Here is a 20,949-nt window from a genome sequence, read left to right as displayed (position 1 = left end):
GTAGGGTTGCCATGTGTCTGGGAATTCCTGCACATGTCCTCTTTTGAGGGTCCTACATGCCCATCCAGGCGGAATTTTACATTTTAAAGCAAATGTCCTGGATTTGGGGTAAAATAAAAATAAAAATTGTGTGCAGGCAGCTCTGGCTCTGTTCGCCTGGGCTCTGGCTCTGGCATGGTCAGGTTGGGCTTGGCAGTGGGGCTATCGGGCGATTGTCCTAAAAAAGCTCATCAACTTTCTGTGCCCAGATTTTTACCTCTTGAAATATGGCAACCCTAGATGTAGCTAATGTTAGTCCTACTCAGAGTAGACCTACTGAAATTACTAACTTGAGTCCAGTAATTTCAACGAGTCTATTCTGAGTAGACAACCCTCTGGATTTTATTCCAAGGACTAATAAAAGTGAAACATTCTTTTTCTGTGTAAGTTGAGAACATTAAACTATTTACACAGAAGGCTGATTCTCTAGATCCTTGTCATTTAGTGTAACTGTTGCCTGAGGACAAGTTGCAGCAACTACAAACATATGGGAACATTAATGTTTTAGGTGCGAGTGCAGGTTATCACAATCTTGAAATCAAAGCTAACGATATGGCAGCTGATGAAATATCACTATTAGTAAATATATGTTGGTAAAATATGTTCTTAAGAGTGTTACCTTTAATGCACAGTACTGATGTCTGTTTATTTGCATGTTTCTATCACTATATCTGTCCAGAGGAGTAAACATGATGCTGAAAGGTCCTGCCCAGTGACTGAACAACATAAAGAGGCTGTGTCGGAGGCTCTGCTGTGGAAAGACACTTCTTCTCTGGTGAACTACAAAAGCAACACAGATGAACAAAACAAAAATCCTTTTACATAAACCAAATATGCCAACGATAGACAACAAAAACTTAGCTTGTCTTTTAAGAAATGAGCAAACATAAAGGTAAACTCTCTTAACCAGGGTTGCCTTCTATTCTTTACTGTCATCAAATCAAAGCTGTGCCTTAGACTGTTTTATGCAGAAATGTAACATTCCTTACCCAAGAGATAGATAAACCAACATATCTTTACAATGTGTAACCTCAGGAGAGAATGGAGAAGTTAAATATATAGATGAAGACAAGGAACAAAATGCCTTTGAGTTGACTTGAAAAATGAGTGCCTACTGCCTTTACACTTTCACTGAATGCAAACTCTGCGGCAGCAATTGTAGCTAGGCCTTTTCTAGGGTCTTGTTTGCATCTAACAGTAATCGGCAGCAAACCTTGGTCTTGAATGCTAACTCCCATCGTCCAACACAGCTGTAAGGCATTTGTGAGCTAGATCAGAGCCTGGTCCTCAGAACTCTGCCAGAGTGATGGAGCATCTCTCTGATTGGCTACCAAGCCAAAGGGGGTGGAGACAGCAAAATAAAAGCAGTTGTTTCCAAGAGAATGCTCAGATAGAGAGACGGTTGGAAAGAGGACAGGTGGTTTGGATATATGTGTAACATCCCCTCTGAGGAAAGTATCTACAGCTAGAAAAAGGAGTCACTGAGCTTAGATTTAGGGTTGCCATATGTGTGATTTCCTGGACCTATCCAGAATACAGTAGTACCTCGGTTTTCAAACGTAATCCATTCTGGAAGACCGTTTGAATTCTGAAATGTTTGAAAACCGAGACACAAAGGGCAGCCTGCAAATTTAATGGATAAAATTGAGAAAAATAACATATACACTCAGCAGAAGCCGTTCAACTTCCAAGGCAAGTTCGAAACCGGAAGCATTTATTTCTGGGTTTACAGCGTTCGAAAACCAAAACATTAGTCAATGGAGACGTTCGAAAACCGAGGTATCACTGTACTGCAATCAGCAGCAGTATCCAGGAGGAAATCAGCAAAATATCTGGGAAAATCTGGGCTATTGTCGGCAGTGGCGTTTTTTGCCATTTCCCCATAAAAACAGCTCAAAAACAGCAGTGGGGTTCTTTGCGATGTCGCCAAAAAAGTTCATCAATTTGAAAAATAGCTCAACAAACAAACATTTCTGTCCAGATTTTCATTGTTTGAAATATGGCAACCCTATTAGATTGGCTAACGAACCTTGGTTTGTTAGAGACAAACGAGCCACTATCCCAGGTTTGGCTGTAATACAAAGTATCATCTTCCTAATTTGTGTGAAGCAATGAGATAAGTGACTGGGCTTCATGCATCAGCGCAAACCATGGTTTATTAACTTACCACTACATGTGAATGCAACCAATGGAAAGCTGAACTGGAATGGATAATTTTAAAATATAGTAAACTTGGAAGAGCAAGATTTTTACGATAAATTTGATCATTAGCACACTCCTCAAATGAAGAAATAAAAGCACAATTACTTATGAGCATGACCTTTATTTAGGCTTGATTGTACTAAAATGGAATCAATATGAAACCTTTTCTGAATACCTGGAACATTCTGAATGATATTTGCCACTAAGGCACTAAAATGGCATCGGATATCTTTCAGTGTGTCAGAGTCCTTTTCATTTTCTGCTTCTAGGAGTTGCCTTGTTAGATCCACATACTCCAATAAAGTGTTGTTGAGGGAATGTGTTTCATTATCAAGGCCACCACTTGCACTATAAAGAAAATTACAAGATATACATATGAAAACACAGTCATCTGGAATTGTTAACATTCCCAAAGTTTCAGAAAACGTTTTCTAAGAGACAGAGAGCATTGGGTAGGAAATATTTGAGCTACCAAGCATTTGAATCCTATAGCTGCACCTCTGCAACTAAAACCATTCAGATGTCATTTTTTGCCAAGCATATTCTTTAGTACTATGCAAAGCAACTATGACCACAGTACATTGAGCTGTTCTGCATGCCTTAGTACAAGACATATAGAAAGCTCATCTCCTTTTGGTGAAGGTAATCACCAAAGGTGGGCTTCCCACTCTGCTCTGTTTCTGAATAGCTTGGCCTGGGGGAAAATGGGGTGAGCATCTGGCCAGAGTAGTGAGCCGACCAGATCAGGGGGAATGTATAGGCTTCAAAAACAAAACAAAACAAAAAAGAGCTAGAAAAAATGTTGGGAAAATGAGAAGGGTTGAGGCACACACAGGAGATGATAGACTAATATAACACAGTCACTATACAACCACCCAGGTGAAGGCAGAAATACTGATCTTAAAGGGCAATGAAACACAAAAGCTTCTTTAACTTTAACAGTGATTTCTGCCTTCAACCACTTGGGGGAGCTCAACTCTCACTTGATTTCATCTTACCTGCATGAGATACTAATAGACATGGGATGTATATATATTGCTTCGTACACTGAAGGTATATGCAACTTTTACACTTGCACATCCCATGCCTATACCTATGCTCTGAGCTCACACTCACACACACAAAGAGAGGAAGGTATCCTCCTTTCCCTGCACCCAGATGCCATAGGTAGGTTTGGGCTTCACTTTGAAGCATGTTAGTACTGCAGCTAAACCTAGTCGCATTTGGCAGAATCCTATTCAGAAACTTTGTGCTTACCTGTGACTAATGACACCAGCATCTGCCAACAGTTCAAATATCCGTACAAGCTGTACACGTAAAATATCTCGACGCCTGCGCCGTTTCATGTTCTGTCAGGAAAGATAAATAGAGCAGCACAGTTAAATTACAACTGAATATGACAGAAGGCTTCAAAACACCTGTTTTAGATAATATGCCATTTGGGGCATTTATTTCCTAGCTGGACAAAGACAAACTAAATGAAGCACTATGTTGACAATTGCAATCTTTCCTTGATATTGCTATTTCCTGGCATTAGAATTTCAAAGAGATATGCTATTTTGCAATGTGTTTTTTATACTACCAGAACGACTAGATATGTCTGCTTATATTTGCTACTAGGTTTCTAAGATATGTTCGGATAATACTTTTTTAACATTTAGCATGAAACTTTGCCAGGATGGGCTCTTACTGCCTATTCACTATTGACAAAGAGGGTGGCACAATAATTACAAATCTAACAAAACTCAAACATGTCCAAGGAAGTATTTATCTTAAGCTCATCCAACAAATGGCACATGGGAAATAGATACTGTGCACAGCTCCTCTCTTGGAAAGTGTTAAAGGGAGATTTTCAATCAAAGTTCCTGATGCAGAACTCTCAGAGCTCAAAAGTCACTTGTACAGCCTAGCAGTAATAAAATAAAAGAGAAACTTGTCACAGTAGTAACCTCCAGCACAGTTGACTAGAAGCTCAACTTAATCAGTCTATTTGATCTATGCTAGCGCCTAAGCACAGCTATGGAACAAGATTACGATAATTTAAATGTCATATAGCAGAAATGCACCCAAATTATATATTACTACGCAGTCATCACAACAGTTTCAACTGTGACAGGTAGTAAAAATAAGAATAGCAATGTCTGTCACTCAAGTGAACAGGAAATTTGAGTTTTCCCTAAGCATACAATTTGTCCCTGCTGTGCAAATGAAGAAAACTCAAGCCACATTCAAACATCTGCTTTGTGTATGGATGCATAACTCCATGTAAAATCTCATAGGCAAGCTTGTTTTCTCCTGCTCTGGATGGTAAGACTCGAACCAATGGCTTCAAGTTAAAAGAGAGGAGATTCTGAGTAAACATACGGAAAAACCTCCTGACAGTAAGAGCTGTTCGATAGTGGAACAGTCCTCCCCAGGAGGTTGTGGACTCTCCTTCCTTAGAGATTTTTAATCAGAGGTTGGATAGCCATCTGTCATGGATGCTTTAGCTGAGATTCCTGCATTGCAGGGAGCTGGACGAAATGACCCTTGGGGTCCCTTCCAATTCTATTATTCTATGATTTTATGATTACCTCTGGCCTTCTTTCAAGTGCTTCTTTAATTATAGGATGCAACTCTTCTATTAATTCCCTGGAAGAAAATTACAAATCATCATGAGAATACTGTAAAATCAGTAATTATGTCTCCAAATATTACAAGCAGGCACATTCAGATATCAGTTTATGCTTTGATACATGTATTTAAAATCGCTTATGGTAACCTTAGGAACATATCTATTTATATCTATATTGTGAATTTTCATTAAAGTATTTTTAAAGATTTTAAATACTTTTCTGCGTTGCTAGCCAAAGCAGACCCAGAAATCTGACCCTGTTCTCAGAGGAGGCAGAAGAAAGACTGGATCGATGCAGGAAGTGGAAGATGTTGCCTATTGTAGGCGCCCAGTCTTTTGTTCTAGGAAAGAGCCTGCCTACTATGGACAGTGATCTAGAATTCTAGTGGTGACAAGTAGTGAGATGTACAGCTTATATGAGAAGTGCATGACTAACACAAGCAAGGGGGGAATTGAATGTAGTTTAGATATTCAACTATGTTTGACAAAATATAGCAGATTTCTAAATCCAGGGATTCCGTTGCTTTTCCCAATGGCGAGAAGTTTCTAAAAACATGCACATACAGACTAACATCCAATAGTACTGGAATCCTCTTATGCTGATGGTATTATCATCTACTATCTACTTCACAGACTTTGAGAACCTTACAGAAGTCAATCTGAGCATGCAAATAGTGGCTCTCCAAAACAGTCAACCAATCATCATCGTAAAACTCAGAAATCCTACACTGTCTTACTTTTTGTACAAGAAGAGTCATGAATCAATAGGATATATAGGAGACAAATTGCATGCTAACCAATACAATCTTTCAGCCATCACAAAGTGCTGGCAGTGTCTCCCAATTTATAGTACTATTTTTAAATGCAAGCAGGGGGCAACTCTGCTCGATTTGCTCACCAACCCCACCCACTTCCATATTAACTCCTTCCCATCTCATGCTAGTACTCACTTTTCACTTTCCCAAGCCTATTCTTGAAGCTATTTATATTGTCTATTTTGCAGCCCTGCTTTGCACATACATTCAGTGATGATTTATGTTTCTATTCATCTTAAAACATCTTAATATCAAGCTGGTCAGTCAGCTTTTTCATTTAAAGAAGGTTCAATTCAGTTGATGTACATATATGAGTGTTTGCATGTTAATAAAATACCTGTTCTGAATTATTACACTCAGTTGAGGGATTCATGTAAAAGACAATGCATAATACACAGAGTGAAATACATCATGTGAAGTTATTATTGACTATTTGAGGACTCTGCATCTGTTATCTCCCTCCCACGAGGCAGCTAAGAAATGGAATAGGTAGACGTTTGAGTAAAGTAGAGGTGGAAAGAGACTGAGAGGAGAAAAGGGGCTGTTTTAAACAAGTTTTGAGTACAACGAGAGTTGGGAAATGCTCTGATGTGTATTTTTCCTTGTTAAGACTGTTTTTTAATATAAAAACCCTCAGTGCCTCTCCAACGCTGCTTTATTCAAGCTTCTGCTATTGTTTAAAACCACAATTTTCACTGTAGTGTATCTCTATTTTTGCTTTACTCAAAAATTCTGCTGTTGTTTAAAACCACTTTTTTCCTCTCAGTGTTTCTTCAACCCTGCCGCTCTTTTAAACTACCACTTTCCTCTGCTTAGTGGAGAAACTGTGATACACAGAGACCCTTCTTTCCCTGCCACCAAGGCCTTGCTTTGACCTGCCCATGTCATTTACTACAGACATGAGTGCTCTCCTTTTCTGCCCTGCCTCCTCCTTCCCCTTTCTCGGCCTTTAGATCCTTGGGAAACAACCAATGAAAACAGTGTGGTGATGTGATATATTGTGTGGTGCTACTTTAGGTAGTATTAGGAGCTTTATAAACGGCCTACTAAATATACACCAAAATGAAAAGAATGTAAAATGGTTACCTAAAAGCACCTGGGCTGGTCCTGCCAAGGCCCAGCACAAGGGACTCTGTAATTTCCATGCTTTCAGAGCGCATCATTGGAACAATGTGCTTAAACAAGGATGAAGGGGATGGAGCGCCAATTATCTAGAAACAGAAAGAGGATATCAGTACCTACTTATCATAATTCAATTTGTAATGATGTTTATATCATTATAATAAACAAGAGCTGATGTTCAAGACAAGGCAATCAATGATGGAAAGAGGTTAAGAGAACATCACAATTCCCATCTAAATGGATACTGCTAATACAGGGCTTGCCAGCTGCTATTAACCTACTTTTTCTTCAGTGTTGGGTATCATCTTTGGAATACTTTCACAAGTAATTATGGTTTTATGATATCTCTAGTATTTCCAATGTATGCTATTTCCATGCTTCTCACAACGGTGTGTTATTAAACCTTCCAACAAGCAGACTACAAAGAGGTCCAGAAGAAGTCGTCAGCTTCAAATATTTTTGCTAACAGCTTTTGACAGGCCTCAAATTTCTCTAATCATTTTTCAACCCAACTAGACCATTAGCCTTCACAATTTTCTACATTAATGAGTCAACAATGACTTTATATCTAATGCTTTATATCCTTTCATTTGACTCCAAAAGACTGCTGCTTATTATTTTCATCAACTCTTCTAGCTTTTATATTTACTATTTTATTTACTTATAGGAAAATTTATATCCTGCCCTTCTGCTGCTTATGTTCTATACAGGGCAGCTTACAATTAAAATCAACACAAAATACAACAAAATCTTGGGGGGAAAGAGTGCCATTTATGATTGAGGATGGCTTCAGAGCGGGATCAATAAACCAACCTTGCACTTTGCCATTTCTTTTGTTATCATATGAAAATAAGGGAATCACAGATTACATTGCCTATGCATTTCTGATACTTCAAAAATTTTCAAGTTGCTTAGAAGCACTGAGTGAACATACTTTTGAATCAATGCTGTAGCCACTATCTGGAGTAGACGCCAGCGTCTCAGGAGGGGAGCATCTAACAGAACCTGCAGACGCAGAAGAGGATGCAGAAGTTGCTGCACTGCAGCAAAGAATCAGGTAATTTCTCCAGAGCCCAATATAGGAGTCGCTGCTTATAGCAGTATTTACTTTCTTGGCATTGATAGGGCTGCTGTTTAAAAAAAGAAGAGAAAAGGAAAGAAAATGGATTGTTGTTGTTATTATTTTTTAAAGAGCTCTTGTAATGTACTAAATGTCTCTGGTTAACATGATCTCATTATTCAACAAAGATACCACAAAACTAGGAGTGTGCATAGTTTGCCTGCATACATATTACGAAGTCTGGCATAAGATAAGCCTTCGAAGAAAATCTTTACACACTGTTCTCCGGACTGCAGTGGGGAAATCCTCTACCATAGTTTTTCCCAATTCTGTATAAACTCCAATAATGAATCAACCTTTTAAAAAGTGCATGTATATTTTGTTCTAGCTTTCCACATACTTTCAAGAATGTCCTCTGTTTTTATATTGCTTTATCAAAAGAAATTGATATTAGCTAGGGTTGCCATATCCCACCAAAACTGGTCCGGGAGATCCCAGACGTAAGGCAACCCTATGTTAGCAAGCTAATGTCAATGCAAGACTTCCATGTTCATGAATGAAACTGGGGGTATTGTTTTTGTTTGTTATTATGGCATGTATTTTTGTATTTTTATATTATGATCTTTGGATGAAGGGTGGTATAGCTGTTGTAAGAAGAAGAGAAAGAAAAAGTTATATTAAGAAAGGCACTTACTTTATGTCAACCTGTGGAGACAACAGTTGGAGTCTGGTATAAGCAAACATCCAGGCATAGCTCACGGCTGTAGGGCAGTGCTTTGGAAGATATTCCTGTTTCATAAAACTGGAGAGGCTAATAATCCAAGGGTCTTGACCCTGAGTTACATGTGCAAATATCCATATATGTGATGGACTGACAACATCAAACTGATGGCTGATAGGAGAGGAGCTCCAGTCAGCTAATGTTTGTAAATCTATTGAACTGGGACAGTACAGTAACGTAGTCTGTGTATATAAACAAAAATAAATCAGTTTAGTACACATGAATTTATTTTAAAGTGTGCCTTTGTGGCTAAGAAAGAACATAATGCTGCCTCTCTCTTAACCATAAGTTAGCAAGTGCGCTACAGGATTTCCCTTCCCTGCTCCCTCTCCAGCATGGATTCTCCCATCAACAACACTAGCCATGAGTAACAGTTTCTTTTTTGGGGGAAATACCCCCACCATACCTGATCAGCACCAGTGAGATGTATGAAACTTTCAAGAATAGATGAACTCAGTCTGTCCATTACATCTATTGCCAACTCTTCATCACCCTAAAAATTACAAATACATGTTGCATGACAAAGTCAATGAATATTAAGATAAGACATTTCAATACATATGGCAATTAGCTTACCTTAGAAATGTCTAGGACTGTGAACAAGGCCCTTATCTCTTTAAGACAACTGACAGCTAATCGTCTAGTGGCAGATCTTGGGCTACAGAGAATGACCAATGCAAATCCTTCTACCACGTGGAATACACTTGAATAAGGACTCTTTTCCAAGGGAAGGGTAGGAGCTGTTCCATTGGCTACACCACGCTAAAAGGAAAAACAGGTGTTACTGAACTCAACGGGACTTATTTATCTGTATTAATTATTATTAGCGCATATGCTCACTCTTTCCATTTTTATTTTCTGTGTATACTAGGACTACAGAAAGCCAGGCAAAATATTGCCTCTAATTACACTATTGCTATGATCCTCCTACTCAGAAGCAGCAAGATCAAAGAAACAAGCAGTACCAAAGCAGTTAAGGAATAAAGGAAAAGGATGGGGAATGCAATCTCTGTGCCCCTTACAGCAAACTTTTCTAACATGGTGACCTCCAGATCTACAACTCCCATCAGCCAGCATGGTAAAGTTAAGTAACATTTGGCATGCACCATATTGTGGAAGACTGCTTTTAAGCCTTTCTATAAGCAAGATATTAAATTGTTTCCTAAACAACTCAAATTCATCCTAAATTTCGTAACATGTTTCTTCTTCTACTTCGCTATTCCTGTGTCTACAACCTGTGCCATTCTTTTTCTTATTTTTACCAGTATTTCCATTCTGACTAGTCTCTAGTAATTTTTCTATCTGAAGAAAATATAACTTTGTGACACTGGTGGAGGTTCCCCCCCCCCCAATATAATTTTTTATTGAATTTTCTGTTTTACAATTTAAAGTACTCATTTACATCCTTAAGAAGTCTATCACTTCCATCCTTCTCTTTCCATGGTTCATTTTACATATCATAAATCCCTGCATATTTTACAAAAAACTATACCATTCAGTATTCCATTATTGCATCCATCAAAACTTATTTACACTGTTGAATTTATCTTAATGCTGCCAGCGTTTTCAGCTGTACACAATTATTTCCCATATATTGAATAAAAACTTTTCAATCTTCTTTAAACTTTTAAAGTTCTTGTTCTCTTATTCTGCACATATTCTGTCAACTTAAGCTGCCATTCTTTTTTGGTTGGGACCTCGTTCGTTTTCCATTTTTAGGCTAACGAAACATGGGCCGCAGTAGTGGCATACATAAATAACCTTTTTTCACACCTGGGAATTTCAGTCTGAATTACCCCAAACAGAAAGGACTCTGGGAAAGTACTTTTAAACATTTTTCCCCCAATTCATTATGAATCATTCCCCAATACTCTTTTACCCTTTTACAAGTCCATGTGACACTGGTGTTTTGATAAATGGTGAAATATAATGCAACTTAGTCCCAAATAACTGAGGCATTTATTAAGGCATACATGCTGACAATAGCTTCGTGCAGCACAGTTGTACCTGAGCTTCTTGGTTCTTATTTTGCACTTGGACTGCTTGTTTCCACTGATTGATTAACTGCACTAGCATCTTGACTGCATTGTCCAGAAGTGTTGGATGAACATCAGTGACCTCACGAACAATAAAATATACAAATCCTGACAGAACATCTTCCCTCCAATCTGGAAAATCCAGCATTAATGCTTGCAACGTATTGAAAGCCAGGGCACGCAGTTCCTCATCCATGTGAATTGTCAACCTGTGGGGAACCAAAGTTGCTGTTTAGAACTAAAGGGAAGAGTTAACACATTACGGAAACATGGTTCAGGATGGGAAAGATAGATGGCAACAGTAGTAGGTTGCGTGGTGGGGCTCTGCCTGGCCTCCCTCTAAGTCACTATTGCATACCGTGACAGGAGGCAGGGGAAGCGGTGACAATCTTATATTAAGACTGTAAGCCACCTTGCAGACCTTGAGTGGAAAAGATTGTATTCAACTAAGTCCTACTCAGACTAAACCCACTAAAATCAATGGACCCAAGTTAGTTTGCATTTCTTAGTGCAGAAAGTATTGATCTGACGTGTAGAGATCTTTCCTATTCTAATTAATTCAAGAGGGGTCGGGAAGCTTCTGGAAGCTTCTCTGTGTGAAAGAAACAAGCAGAAGGTTCATGGTGTTTGGGTTTCAGAGAAGTTGAATACAGCTGGCTTAAACTGGTTCTCTTATCTCTTCTGTCAAGGTCATGCTGACTATAAAAGTACAGTAAGGCCAGAAGGAGCCTGGGTTTCACTTTCTATTTCTTTTCCTTCTGGTGAGGTGTTCTGCACATGGTATGCTTAGTGTTAAGGTTTGGACTTCTTAAAAGTTATTGTAAGTTTAAGTTAAGTCTGCTGTAACTGGATTTCTTATGGACAGTGCCAATCGTGAATGTATTGGATTTGTGACAGTCATGCTCATTTGCCTTCAGTAGCAGTAAAGCTCTACTAGATGAAATACAATTGCCTCTGGTCTATTTTTTGGGAATCCTGCAACGTGTTTAAGTTTTTATCCTGCTAACTATACATTAGAATCTACTCTGGATCAATATTGAGTAAATTTCAACAGTCAGGTCCATTCACTTCAATGGGCCTTCTCTGCGTAGGACTAGCTTTGAGGACCACCCAAAAGGTTAAATAATCAATCTATTCTGCCCTATTGCAAAAATATGAATCATTCAAATAATATACTGATAATTTTAACCACAGTTTCTGAAATTCATCTTTAATACTGTAAATGGGTTTTCTCATTAAAGGTTCAGTCTCTACCTTGCAAGCAGTTCAATAAGGTCAGTTCTGCTCATGCCATCTGGAATTAGCCTTGGGATAGCAGCAATACAAGTTCTAAATAAATCAATTTTCGGTTTTCTCTCACCGCTGTGAAAATAAAGCAGGTTTAAAACCATCAAAGGAGAGTTGACATAGAGCTCATTAGCGCATTAGATACATGCATTAGGAATTCAATTGTGGATTTTAAACATTTTTGATGATAAACTGATACACATTTTATTGTAACTTGATTTCTATAGGCGCAGTTCTGGAACTGCTAGGCCCTGTTGACTACAGTGGAGCCTAACAATGCTTAACAATGCAGGATCATGCATCAACTCTCTTTCAGATACTCTCTTTCGGAGTACTGCAATGAATCAGATATAAGCATGATTAATTTGTTACGTACGTGATCATGTCTTCCGGTTCCTTGTTAGACATCTGAATACTAGTCATGCACATTGGCCTTCCAACTTCTTTGTCTAGATGTCTAAGGATACTGTCCAGTGCTTTTCTTACTTGAGGATAGTATATTGACATTCCTGAAGAGGGAACACAGTTCAACAGCGCTTGATCCTCAACCGTGTACTTTAGTTTAACTTTCACCTTTTTTGAGTCATACTAGATACTCATTTTTGCATTGATCCTGAAGCCACCGTTTGATGGTGAATTCCACTGAGGCTTAGTTCAAGTAAGGTGTTTTTTAAAGATAAAGGACATTCCAACGAGAAATAAATTAGCCTTGGGACAGGCTAATCTTTTAGAACAGAGATATCTTGGTAGTCAAACAAAAACTTGTGGATGCCACACAGGTCCCTCCAACTAGGTGGGGTGTGTTCCTGATGCAATTTTGTGCCCTGAAGGTCAACTTGAAGCCATAAAACTCTCTATTCTCAGGGATCTCAGATTTTTCTTGCAGTTGTAGTGTACTTTTAAAGAACTACATGTGCATAAAAAATGCAGTGCGCGCGCGCGCACACACACACACACACACACACACACACTTATAGAAAAATCCTTGGGCTCACTTGGATTGACAAAGACACCAGCCAGGAATATAGGAGCAAAGCAGCAGCCTGTAGGCCTGATCTTTATTCAAAAGACTCTTGCAACAGGACTTCCACCCACCACATGGAAGAAGCAGCAAGAAGCCTCGAACAAAGGATAGCTCCAACTTTTATAAGTTTCCCCTTATACCCATAACACACTTAGTGAAGCATCATGCACATATCACAAATACATCATGGTTATGTCACATTATGGGAGGGGGTTTCTGGCAGAAACCTAATCATCAGGTTTGCTCCCATCTCTCCCTTGCCCTAAATTTACAAGTTCCTGAGTTTCCCAGTCAGGTAATCACACTTCTTTGTCCTGACTGAGAACCTAATCTGGTTAGGGGTTATGGCTTTGGCCACGTTAAGGACTGACAGTCAGAGAATGAATGGGTATGGATGCGTATGATAAGTTTCTAGCTCTTAAACTGGAAAGCTCTGAGCAAGAGAAAGGAATGCATGGTTCATATTTCCACTTTTTATTATCCATTAATTATACTTGTACACTGCTCTTCAATGACGCTTTATGGATTGAATATGGGGGTATATTGTATTTAATTATGGGGTATCAGAGTTTTTAGGGGATTAACCAGGCTGGGATAGCAGGCTTGTTGGTTTTTGAATGTCTGGTGTAGATTTTTTCAATTTCATTGTTCTGTATGGGACAATGACAATAAATATTATCGTATTGTATCATGTGAGATACGCACTTCTACTGGCCCTTGCAGTAATAAAAAATATGATCCACAGGCTGATTTAATTTTAAAATGCACTATTAGATTTGTTAAGAAATAAAACACTGCGCTTTTTGTACCATTATGATTCTTATACATTCCATTCTTCCCCTTCAATACCATCACCGACTAACCTATAACTTTTGCTTCTTCATCTGTCAGAGTTTTATTGAGAAAAATTTTCTTGACCCGGAGGGTGTTTCCTGAGGGAAGTACAACACCTGTAGTTGGCATAGGTGGTTCGCCGTCCTTCTGTTGTAAACTGTCTGCTATCACAAGGAAGACTCTGAGCCCTATATTCATTCTCTGCAGAAGGGAACATTTATTAGCAACCTAGGCATGCTATTGCAACTCATGTTAAAGTTACATTTTACAGTATGAATATTCTTCTCTCCTTCTGCAGAGGAAGTGCTCAACAGGCCAAACATCTCCACAAAACATCTTACTAAATGACCATTAAAAGTTTGCTAACCTTTGCAAAATAATGTATTCTAAAGAAGATATAAAAACTCAAGGGTTCTATTGAGTAAACCAGGAGTGGCCTATGTAATGCCCTCCAGATGCCGATAAGACTACAACTCCCATGAGCCTCAGCCAGCATGGCCAATGGTTGGGGATAATGGAGGTTGTAGTCCAATAACATCTCGAGGACACCAGGTTAGCTAACCTATTGGTTAGCCTCAAATCAGGTTCCTGTGCAAGTCAATCCCAAAAGGACACATTGCATGCGTGTACCAACCCAGCATCTGGCAGACAAAGATGCAGTCAAACTAGTCCTGCCTACATGGATTAGGAGCATATATGCTCAAGAATATAAAGACTGTAGACAGATTCTAGATCTGAATTGTCTGAAAATATTGGCAAAGTTCTGGAATTTCTAAGGAAACGCACTGCTGTGAACCTGCTTCAGAACTGCATATGAAATTGACTGCCTTACAAACAAACTTAAAAACACAACAATTATTTTTAGCTCCAATTTTGTTTTACCTCTGGATTAATAGTGAAGGTTTTAGGTGATTTCCCAACGCTGAGAAGATCAAAAATGATTTCTTTCATTGCGAAATCCAAGCGTTCCTAAGAAGAAAATCATGTCTTCGTAAGACTTTTCATAAACTGTAGCACATAATCAAAGCCAATAAAGTGAATATTAGAGCTTTGTGTTTTAGGATAACTGGCTCAAAACTAGTTACTATTCTTAAGTGAATTCTCTATAATGCAGTATACCAGTATTGTTTTTATTTTAATGCAAATTATTTGAAAGCAGTAAGTTTTTCAAATGTAGATTGTTTTTAAATGCTCTACTATAGGAAAAAAGAGTTTCCAGTGATGTATTCAAAACAGTGGTGTGTGTGTGTGTGTGTGTGTGTGTGTGTGTCTGTCTGTCTTGCAAGCCTGCCAACTCTTTTGGCAAATAAGAGTTATGCAAAGGAAGGATTTTGCTCTTGCTCTTGTCAAAAAGCAACAGCCAGAGCAGTGGTTTTCAAATTTTACTCTGGAACCATGGGGTTTCTCAGAGGCTTATTATAGGTTCCTCAATGAAGATATCAGCGGCGGCAGACAGGCTTCACTCAAAGACAGCTGGCCTATCACCACTGACTATCCCTGCTACATGAAATCAAAGGGGAGCACTGAGTGTGTTCTAGGCTTCCTTTTCAGCTCACTAATGCATAACAGACCAACATAAAGCAAATGTGCATCCTATAACATGTTTGCAAGTTCTCTGAAACTGCAGCAGGTTCTTTGGTAGGCAGTATGTTACTGTGCATTGAAACAAACTGCAGAAGGGCTCACCTGAGCAATGAATTGAATAATTTTTACAAATATGTTCAGAGGTGTGTCTCGAGGGACCACACTGCGGGAGCCTTTTGGGAAAAGTGCCGATACAATGCTCATGAGGCGGCTGCAGAGGAAACAATTGAGAGAGCCGCATTGAGAAAACCCAGCAAGAGCATTATCATAAAATAGTCACGGTACTTTTCAATTTGAAGGAAAAAGTTACAAAGGTTTCAAATATACTGAACCAAACCGCTTACCTTTGTGTCACAGTGTTGCTTTCACATTTTATTCTAATAACATAAACCCATAATAATCTATACAGCGATTCCAGTGCAACTCGAGACATTTTGGGATCTTTATTCTGTTAAAAAATAATTTAAAAAAGAGAGATATTATGTTATGTATAGGACTTCATGTCAAATGGATATTTTAAAAACACTATTAAAACGCTAATTTAAATAGCTTACATTTCATTATTGGAAATCTATGCAGTAACGCATTTGTGACCAAGAGCCCTTACCACAAACAGCATATGTATGATGTACCGGCTGCCACACAGGGCTTCTAGGAAATGACGATGTGACATAAGCACTGATGCAAAGCAGAAGGATAACCACAGGCCTGCCCTTCTACAACACTCAGTGAGCAAGAGCAAGTGCAGTGGTCCAGATCACTTTCTCCACCCCATCCCACGAAAACTGTACTAGTAGAATCTGAGACCAGGTTCTAGGAAGGCAGGAGTGGTATTCTGAGCTGGCTGAAGCACCCACTCCCCATTTCCCTCCAGTAAGACTGTCTTGGTCTCTTCTACTTTCAGGTGCATGGGGGCTATGTTGTAGCCGGAGTGGAAGTGCCACGTGTATTGGAAGCAGGAGCATTCCTCTTCCCCTCTCTTTTGCCAATAATAGAAGCTGGCTGTTCCTTCCACAACACAACTGCTTTCAGTCCGGTCCTGGTTAATAGGTTCTATGAAAATTACTCCCAAGTATGTGTGCATAGAATTGTAGCCTTAGGGTGCAAGCGCGTTTGAGATTAAGTCCCAAAACTGCATGGGACTTACATCTAAGGAAACAATCACAGGAACAGCTTATTAGTTGTTCTGAGCCAGTGAAGGAGTGTCTTACAATTCTTATCTCCCTTGCTCCCTGTACTCTTAACTCCACAGGGCTCCCTTTCACTTGCTCACCAATAAGCTACTTCTTATTGGAAATGATACTGTAGAGTTCTGACACACCAACGACATTTCAGAAGGTGGGAGGCTTTTGGCTAGGAAGCCTGATATGGAGAGCTATAGGGGACCAGGTTTCACATAGCAGTTGTAATTTAGCAACCTTTGGTCCTTTGGTTAGAATTATTCTACATACGTATCACATTCACACTGAGACAACCTCACTAGTTCTCAATGCTGACTTTGTTGTGCAAAGCCCTAGTGTGTTTAAATCACACATTCCTTGTTCACCATTTCTTGTCATTGTTTGCTTGCTCTGATCACCCACCTGCACATACCAGAGTTAGGAACCATTAGATGGACCCAAACTATGTTAGCTGAACTTAGGTATCACTGAAATCAATCAGAGGAACTAACTCCAACTTCAGCTGCACTGAAATTTTAAGTATAGCTACCTTAGTTTGGACAATTATAGTTACAATTATGGTTACATACATACTAATGCATTGGGGACAATTGGACAATTATAGTTTATATATTATGCATTGGACAATTATAGTTACATACATACTAATGCATTGTGGGGTGGATTGTGGGGTAAATTAATTACAGGTTACTTTTCTCCATTTTCAGCTCACTTCAGTCTGACAAAGACACTCACCAAAATAAGGCATTTATCACCAAAGAGTAAATAGTGAAAATGTAGGTAAATATTTTAGCAAATATTTGGGGGTGTGAAGAAATAGCTCTTTGTTTGCAAAATTAAATGAAAATAGCTAAGGTCCCCCAGTGTTCTGCCAACACAGAATAGTTGACAGTTCTCCCTTTTTCATGTTTTTCCTTAGGAGGGACAAGCTCCTGGAACAAAATGAAGCCAGTGCTAACACGTTTTCATTCTGGTTAGGCTTCTCTCAAAAACATAAGCTATTATCCCTCTTCTAGAAGAGTCATTCAGAATAGCAATCCATCAGGTACATCACTTAACATGTTCAAGAAGAAGAGTATTAATTTTTCTTAATTCATAAAAATTCATGGGCAGTCATTCACTGCAGAGCAGAAAAGACCTTATCAGTTTAGGGGGCAAAGGAGGAGATCTCAATGCTCAATAGCTTAGCAAGCTGCTAGCTTTCTAATGCTGTCTGCAAGGCTTCAGGTGGAGAGTGGGAGCTATTAGAAGCCTCAGCACCTGATGTGGGCAACAACAAGTAAGTTCCAAGCTCCTGCTGCTCTCTAGCAATGTATTTAACTCCTGAGCAGATTAAGAAATCTGCCTACTTAGCATTATTTCTCTTTGGGAGACACCAGCCAACAAGGCACGTGTAAAGCAACTGACTCCATGATTCACTTAATCCCAGCAGGTTCTGCTCCACTATGTACTACAGGGAAGAATTGTACAATATCTAGTCCTAAGTTGTACCTACTTAGTTTCCACATTAGTTCACTCTTTAACATTAAAACTTGAAATGAGATAACAAATACATTATTGATGAATGGAGTGTGTGTTCATGCCTGTGAGAATGGGTGAAGGGCGTGTGAGAGAGAATGAATGGATTACTGTGAGACATTTGTGTCTTGTTTTTTATGTGCACGTACATGTAGAATGGAAGAGAATCAGAATGGATGGGGTGTACGTAAGAGACAGAACAGATGATGGATGAATGGGGTGTGTGCTTGTATATGTGAATGGATAAACTGATGTGTGGCAGGAAGAAAATGAATGAAGAATAAATGAATTTTGTGTGTGTGTGCGTGTGTGCGTGTGTGTGTGTGTGTGTGTGTGTGTGAGAGAGAGAGAGAGAGAGAGAGAGAGAGAGAGAGAGAGAAGGCAGTGATGATATGGGGGCATCAAGTGACTCTGGCCCCATCTACTGCTGGCATGCAGCAGACAGATTATCCCTGAGAGAATGTGGCCCTTGACAAAGGGCAACCACTCTTCCTTTAGAAACTAAACTCAGTCACTGCAAACAACAGCATTCCAAGAAATAGAGATAAAAGGAAGCCAATATTGGTTCAATCCTCAGTACCATTCTCCCACTGGTGTCTTTCAAACATTTTCAATAAGCTCAGAGCAGATCCACAAATAAAGTTACGTAGTCTTCTTTCTTGATTAATGTAAACATGCTTTGCTTCACTCCCCTGCAATTGATCCAAGTCAACTACGTATAATGAATGGTGGTGGTTTTCCGTTATACTTACAAGCTACACACTGAATCGGGGAGCTCAGCATCATAAAATGCTCAGTTCAATCCAAAACACAGGGATGAATAGAGCAGAGATTGGGAACCTGTGGATCTCCAAAGGTTGATGGACCTCAACTCCCATCAGTACTAGCCAGCATGGCCAGTGGTCAAATAATAACGGCAGGTGTAATCCAAGAGCATCTGGAGAGCCACAGGGTGCCATATCTGGAACAGAGGATGCAGATATGAAAAATCATGCACATACCACCTCATTCTTACAATGCTCCTAGCATGGTCTACATGTTCTCATATTGCCAAGGAGAGGAGAAAGGGAGAATGTGGTATGAAAGCCATAGCTCCCCCCCCCCCCGGAGAAAACTTATTTCTTTGTGCACTCACATACATGAAGCATTTTTAACAAGTGCAACAGGAATGTAATTAGCATTAAACTATACCACGTGTGCAGCTGTTTCTTCTATCCACTGAAACTAAATTACTCCTGATTTTCCTTTCAAAGATTAGCTACTATTTCTGCAGTTGCTTCTTCACACTGTGATTGCAGTTTGCATACAACCAAACAGGACATACAATGCAACAATCAACCCCCCCAAATAAGTCAGACAAAGCTATTTCCTACTTTGCTAATACAACATATTAACTTACCTGGAGAGTTTCTATTTGTTTTCTGATACTGTTGTTAGATGGCATCTAAATAAAGCAATGCAAGACAGCAAAACATAACAAACATGAGAACGGGAAGCACATGCATGTTAGATGAAAAAATAAAATAATAAAAAGCACAAACAGAAAGCTGCTTACGGGGGCTCTATTCAGCAGAAACACTTTTCTTTTTGCAGATAAGACACCACTGCCAGCTACCTGCAGTAGTGGTGTGGGATGGAGAACATCTTCTTCCTCCTCCTCCTAGTGGTGTTGCTCACCAGAACAGAGACAGGGTGGAGTAGGAGGGTAGTGAGGTTGCCACCTCCAACCCAAAGGTACCTGCTCTCACCCTGTAAGTGGCAGCACCACTGCCACCAGGAAGACACTGATGCCCTCTGTCCCAGCCTTATGCTTATTAGCTCAGACTGCAGAATTGAAGGCAAGCGTACTCTGGTCTCTGCCACTAGTCAGGTGGCCATGGCAATTTGAAGGCTCCACTCCTGCCTTCCAGGAAGAACATCATGCCAAAGGGATGACCAACCTAGCTTCATTCATGATCCAAAGGAGCTACAGACCATTTGCTTCACTCCTCCTTCTAGGAAGAACACTCTGCACCAGCTGCCAGTTACCCTAGGGCTTCAGAACCAAAGGAAGATATACTCTAGTCTCTGCCATTAGCCAGGGCACCAAGGACCACTATATGTTTTTTAAAAACATAAATAAAAACCTGCCTTATATTTTCAAATTATTTCTGAAAGTGGAAGAAATTCAAATCAATTGTTATAGGCATTTGCCAACTTAGAAAAAAGAGAGAGATCAAAATCTCAATATACAGCAGGAATATTGTTGTAAATTCTAGTCTGAAAGTTTGACATCTGAGATGAAATCCTCATATACAGTTAGTACTGTAAATGTTATGTGCCATTTCTGTTGAACAGAGCCCCATAATAAAATGTTGTGTTGTTAAGGGTCAACAAAACTATGTTAAAGTATCAAACACATGCTTTATGAGTTCTAATTAAAGTCCCTAACAACAGAAATTTTATGCATTCATTGCCAGCAATAAGGGTTTTTCTAAATAAAAGAAGTGAGAGATACCAGCATCCCTCCTCTATATGCTACACAGAGGAAGCTTCAATAGCAAGTAGACAGAGACAAACAAAAAGTAGACATTGCAAAATAGCTGCAAATGTGTAAAGGAAATAGACAAAACCTTGACACGATATAAAATTATATGTGGAGATGATCCTACAATAAAACACCTAGCTGCTAGATTTTGCATGTTTCACTATTATTTACGTAGTTTAAAACAGGTACAATTCTGAAGTTTTCGCAAAGGCAGATGCAAGAAACACTTATAACAAGATGAAATACAAGTCTCCAGTCGTTAATATCAACCTATCACCAGCAGAAATTCATTAAATATTTTGCCTGTATACAACATAAAATTCTT

General features: G+C 39.2%; 1 protein-coding gene across 8 annotated transcripts in view; it reads right to left on the bottom strand.

Annotated features, from left to right (window-relative positions):
* Window positions 1-20,949, bottom strand: part of FRYL (FRY like transcription coactivator) — a 116,964-nt gene that overhangs the window by 48,794 nt on the left and 47,221 nt on the right. For 5 of the 8 annotated variants that reach the window (XM_081208553.1, XM_081208546.1, XM_081208549.1 and 2 more), the window contains exons 12-28: window positions 19,497-19,541; window positions 15,743-15,846; window positions 15,501-15,609; window positions 14,697-14,783; window positions 13,844-14,015; window positions 12,333-12,465; window positions 11,924-12,031; window positions 10,641-10,878; window positions 9,210-9,395; window positions 9,040-9,126; window positions 8,547-8,815; window positions 7,727-7,922; window positions 6,757-6,881; window positions 4,815-4,872; window positions 3,499-3,590; window positions 2,417-2,589; window positions 659-819 (exon numbers count right to left, since the gene is read on the bottom strand). In XM_081208553.1, coding sequence (XP_081064679.1) covers window positions 659-819; window positions 2,417-2,589; window positions 3,499-3,590; window positions 4,815-4,872; window positions 6,757-6,881; window positions 7,727-7,922; window positions 8,547-8,815; window positions 9,040-9,126; window positions 9,210-9,395; window positions 10,641-10,878; window positions 11,924-12,031; window positions 12,333-12,465; window positions 13,844-14,015; window positions 14,697-14,783; window positions 15,501-15,609; window positions 15,743-15,846; window positions 19,497-19,541 — 2,343 coding nt within the window. The remainder of the gene's footprint in view (window positions 1-658; window positions 820-2,416; window positions 2,590-3,498; window positions 3,591-4,814; window positions 4,873-6,756; window positions 6,882-7,726; window positions 7,923-8,546; window positions 8,816-9,039; window positions 9,127-9,209; window positions 9,396-10,640; window positions 10,879-11,923; window positions 12,032-12,332; window positions 12,466-13,843; window positions 14,016-14,696; window positions 14,784-15,500; window positions 15,610-15,742; window positions 15,847-19,496; window positions 19,542-20,949) is intronic. The other 3 variants (XM_081208550.1, XM_081208552.1, XM_081208547.1) reach the window with 2 other exon arrangements.

This window comes from Podarcis bocagei (assembly GCF_964188305.1).
Source record: "Podarcis bocagei genome assembly, chromosome: 9".
In the NCBI taxonomy this organism is placed as follows: Eukaryota; Metazoa; Chordata; class Lepidosauria; order Squamata; family Lacertidae; genus Podarcis; species Podarcis bocagei.
This window is presented reverse-complemented; position numbering and strand designations above follow the sequence as displayed.